Source organism: Ochotona curzoniae, unplaced genomic scaffold (genome assembly GCF_017591425.1).
Source record: "Ochotona curzoniae isolate NIBS_2020 unplaced genomic scaffold, NIBS_Ocur_1.0 scaffold_274, whole genome shotgun sequence".
NCBI lineage: Eukaryota > Metazoa > Chordata > Mammalia > Lagomorpha > Ochotonidae > Ochotona > Ochotona curzoniae.
The window spans coordinates 723,892-728,379 of NW_024467101.1; the positions used below are offsets into that span (position 1 = coordinate 723,892).

The following is a 4,488-nucleotide window of genomic DNA, read 5'->3' on the forward strand; positions in this document are numbered from 1 at the left end:
AGTTCCTTATCAGCCATGGAATTGCTTGTGTACATCAAGGCTATTGATTTTCACATGTTGATTTTGTATTCTGCAACTTTACCAAGACCTCTTATGAGATCCAGTTGTCTTTTTTACACAGAGATACCTTGACATCCTCTTTTTTAGTTGTATCCCTTTGATTTCCTTTTCTTGCCTACTGTTTCTCACTAAAACTTCCAGGATTGTATTGAGTAGGAGCCATGATGAACGTAGGCATCTCCATCTGCTTCCAGGTCTTAGTGGAAATGCTTTCGGTTTTTTTCCATTCAGTATGATACTGGCTGAGACTCTGTCAGGTATTTCCCTAACTGTATAGAGGAATGATCCTTATATATACCAAATTTGCTTAAGGTTTCTATCATGGAAGGATCTTGTATTTTATGAAATGCTTTGCAACTATTGAAAGAATCATAGTTCTTCCTCTTTAACTTGTTATAGGATGTATCACGCTAATCAATTTCTATATATCGAATACCAGGGATATCTCCATACAACAGGGATAAATTCCACTTAATCTGGGTGAATGATCTTTCGGAAGTGTTGCTGGATTTAAGTACCTGGTACTGGGTTGAGGTGTTTTGCATTTATGTTCCTCACAGTGATTGGTTTACAGTTCTTTTTGTTGTACATTTCTCTGGTTTTGGCATTTTGATTTCCCCTTAGTTGGTATGGTAGCTGGAGACTGCCCAAGCAGCCACATGGCCAGATTTTTATTTTTCATGCCTAAGAGAGCACCAGAATTATATAGAAATTTAAAAAACAGACCAAGTTGAAGGAACAAATTGTATCACCAGAAAGAACCTAATCCTCTTTAAAGATGTGGAGATATGTATTTTCAAAAAACAAACTCAAAACACGCATCTTCAAGATGGTCAGTAAACTTACAGACAACATAGACAATCCAACTCTAACATCAGGAAAAATTCAGGAAAAAGGGAGAATAAACATAAAGATAACAAAATATAAAAAGAAATAAATGTTGGCAAGAAATAATATAACTGAACTAGAAGTTTTCATAGAGTGCTCAAGAGTGGCGTCATATAGACAAAATAAAGCATCAGCCAGCTTTTTTGGCTTTTCAAATAATTTATTTGTAAGAATTTATATCTTTAACACTTTATTTCAGAATGGCTTTAATATGCAGTAAAATTGTGAAGCCGTCATTCAAAGAGTTCCTACACTCTCCTGTCTCATTTAATATATTTCATGTGAATGTCGTTGTCTCCTTCAACCACACACTTCTTCCACTACTTTTTAAACACAAAACACTTTCATAATTTCCACGCACCAGGCATCAACTTTCTGTACTCATGTTGACTTGTTTGGCATTTCACAGTACTAACTCAAAAGAACAAAACAAAAGGAACAAAGAAAAGTAAATAGAGACAGAGGTATATATTGAATACCAAAAAAAGAACAGGAATGAGGAAGCCAACATTTACATTCAAAAAGTTCAATGAGCTCCAATTTAATATATTTAGAATGAAAACAAAAGTTAATCATGCAGGTAAATGATAATCAAATTGTTCCAAGACACACACACACACACACACTCACACTTTTCTGGCAGCAGTGAAGAAAAAGTGACTCATTACATGCAGTAGAGCTCCTGAAAAATTGTTGGCATTTTCAGCAAATCCTTACAGTTCCTGAAAAGGCTCTCATCTCACTCCTCAAACAGTTTGAAGAAACCAGAATCTTTTGGGATGAGCCACATGCCTGAGATTTGTGAAGGCATCAATTGCAGTTCCCTAAATAGGAGCAGTGTTGTGTTGCTATACTGAAAACAATCACAAATTAAATTAGATAGGTTCAAAATGTGTGTGGAAGGAACCTAGGAATAAAGCAAAAACATTTTCAGGGAAGCAATGGTAAAGCTATTTTAAACATGCAAAAACTCTACTGGAAATAAAAACAAAAGAAGCAATACTGAGACACAAAATAGGGAAAACAAGCACCTCACATATCCAGTATTAGGGAAGATGAGATTTGGAGCAGTAATGCTTATGTCTGCTGCCTTTTCTCACCAAGCCTGAATGTATGGTAAAGGGACCGGGATAAGACTGTTTTCCTGAAGAACACGCACATGGCCCTCTTGATGTCCCTGTTTCTCAGGCTATAAATAAAGGGATTTAGCATGGGGGTAACCATCATGTACACCAGTGAGGCCAAGGCAACCTTTCCAGCAGAAAGAGAGAAAGCTGAACTGAGATACACACCAAGGCCTGTTCCATAAAACAAGCAAACCACAGTCAGGTGAGAACCACAGGTGGAGAAGGCTTTGTACCTGCCACCTGGAGATGGGACCCTCAGAATGGAGGAGACAATTTTATAGTAAGAGAAGAGGATCCCTGACATAGGGAGGAAACCGTATATGATACTAACAATATAGGTGACTATGTCGCTGCTCAAGGTTTCAGAGCAAGTAAGGTTGAGAAGTTGAGTGGGGTCACAGAAGAAATTGGAAATTTCCACTCCCTTGAAGCAAGTAATTTCTAAGACCATGGAATTATAAAGCAGGGAATCCAAAAGGGTGGCCACAAAAGACAGTAAAAGTAGATAGCCACAGCGGTGGGAGTTCATGATGACCTGGTAATGCAGGGGGTGACAGATGGCAACAAACCGGTCATAGGCCATCACAGTCAGTAGCAAATCATCCATGCATCCAAAGATGATGGAGAAAGACATCTGAATCAGGCAACCTGCATAGGAGATGACTGTGCTGTGGGTGAGGATGGCAACCATCAACTTGGGAACCGTGGTAGACGTGAAACCCACGTCAGCCAAGGACAGGCTGCAGAGGAAGAAGTACATGGGTGTGTGCAGGTGGGAATCTGAGGTGACAGCCAGGATGATGAGCATGTTCCCGAGTACCGTGACCAGGTACATGGAGAGGAACAGCCCTAATAGGAGGGGCTGCAGCTCTGGATCCTCTGAGAAGCCCATGAGATGGAATTCTGAGACATGTGTGAGATTTTGGTTTTTAGTACAACCTGGGAACTGTGTGTAATAGAAAATAATGTTAGTCTCAGGATAATTAGGCACATGGGAATTGTACATTTTCTTAGTTCTGTGTTTCAATTATGTAAGACATGGACAACTCTAAGATTTTGTAGAATAAATAGAATTAAAATAAAAGGTTTTGACTCAATATTATTATTGAACTTCACGAATTTTTGAGATTTTATTTTCATCAATTTTCAATACACTCACCTCTATTCCATGCTTGCTCACCATACAACTTCTCACTTCTAGCTCAACATTCACAAAGTCAGTCACCTGCAACCGCTTCGGAATTGATTTCTGCAGTATTTACCTCCTCCTGTTGATATTCTGTGTGTCCCTGTTTTAGAACACTTGGCTGAAAAATATCAAAAGATAAGAATGTTAGGCTTAACATGCCATTGATCAAAGTGAAATGCACCCAAGTATGTTAATAGCAATAGCAAGTACCCTTTCCACCTGCAGGACAGCATCACATATATTTAAAAAATCATTGATAATTATTTTCTTGACGTAGAATATTTATAAATGCTCTTTAAATAGCTAGGATTGCATTCTATAAGCATAAAATTTGATTGTTCTTGATAGTAACATATTATTTTTCCTGCATTTTATAAACATTTTTTCAAGTAACTCTATGTTCTCTTTTTGGCAGTTAGCCTCTAGAAGACTCCCCCAAATGCCGACAGTGTCCCTGTCAGGACCAGCACAGGGGCTGGGAGCTGGAACTTAATCCCAAACTCCAATATGGGTAGCATGAATGCAGCCTTCATCACTGACTCTCACAGTCAGCCCTGGCAGGATGCCGTCACTAGCCACCACTTGAAAGCAAAAGGTGTGAGAGGAAACATGTTAGCCCCTATAGATTTTCCCTGCCTTGTGGCAGCTAATCGAGAGCACACAGAATGTGTAGGAATGAAATGGTCACCTTGGAACAAGAGGGTTCTGTTTTTACCCTATCTTTATATGCCCATGGATAAGATGTCTTGCCATCTTCTTGCATTTCACATGTTGAATATTATGACTAGTGGCAAATTAAGCCTGTGAATGTGGAATGCAGAAAAGCCGTGACTTCATAAATGCTGTTGAAGGGAGGCAGGTGTTTTAGGAGAAGCGGGGTAGTGAAGGATATGGGATCGTTTCGAACTATACCTATAGAATGAAAAAAAAATCCTTTACTGAAAAAATCATGTATGATTTAAAAATAAGTCATTTTGCATATAATTCTTATCGTTTAGTACCCATTAAATCAAATAATATAAAACACACTCAAGCAATTTCTTCATCTGTAAGTGAACAATAATTAGGGACCTTAAGGACTATTATAGGCAGTTTCTGTAAATTTTATATTATTTTCATCACTTTTCCATTTTTATTACAAAGGTAGAAAGAAATAGCCATTTTCTATCCATTGTTTCACTCCCTCAAATGCCGTAATACCTAACCAGGACAAGTTGAAATCTG

The 4,488-nt window shown here is 38.2% G+C and overlaps 1 protein-coding gene across 1 annotated transcript; it reads right to left on the minus strand.

The window, feature by feature from the left end:
• Positions 1 to 2,025: 2,025 nt before the first annotated feature.
• Positions 2,026 to 3,042, minus strand: LOC121171825 (olfactory receptor 18-like). Its single transcript, XM_041003553.1, has one exon. The coding sequence runs from the start codon at positions 2,965 to 2,967 to the stop codon at positions 2,026 to 2,028; it is 942 nt and encodes a 313-aa protein (XP_040859487.1). The 5' UTR covers positions 2,968 to 3,042.
• Positions 3,043 to 4,488: the final 1,446 nt, after the last annotated feature.

Coding starts and splice junctions, on each gene's coding strand:
- LOC121171825 (XM_041003553.1), bottom strand. CDS start 2,967: ATGGGCTTCTCAGAGGATCCAGAGCTGCAGCCCCTCCTATTAGGGCTG.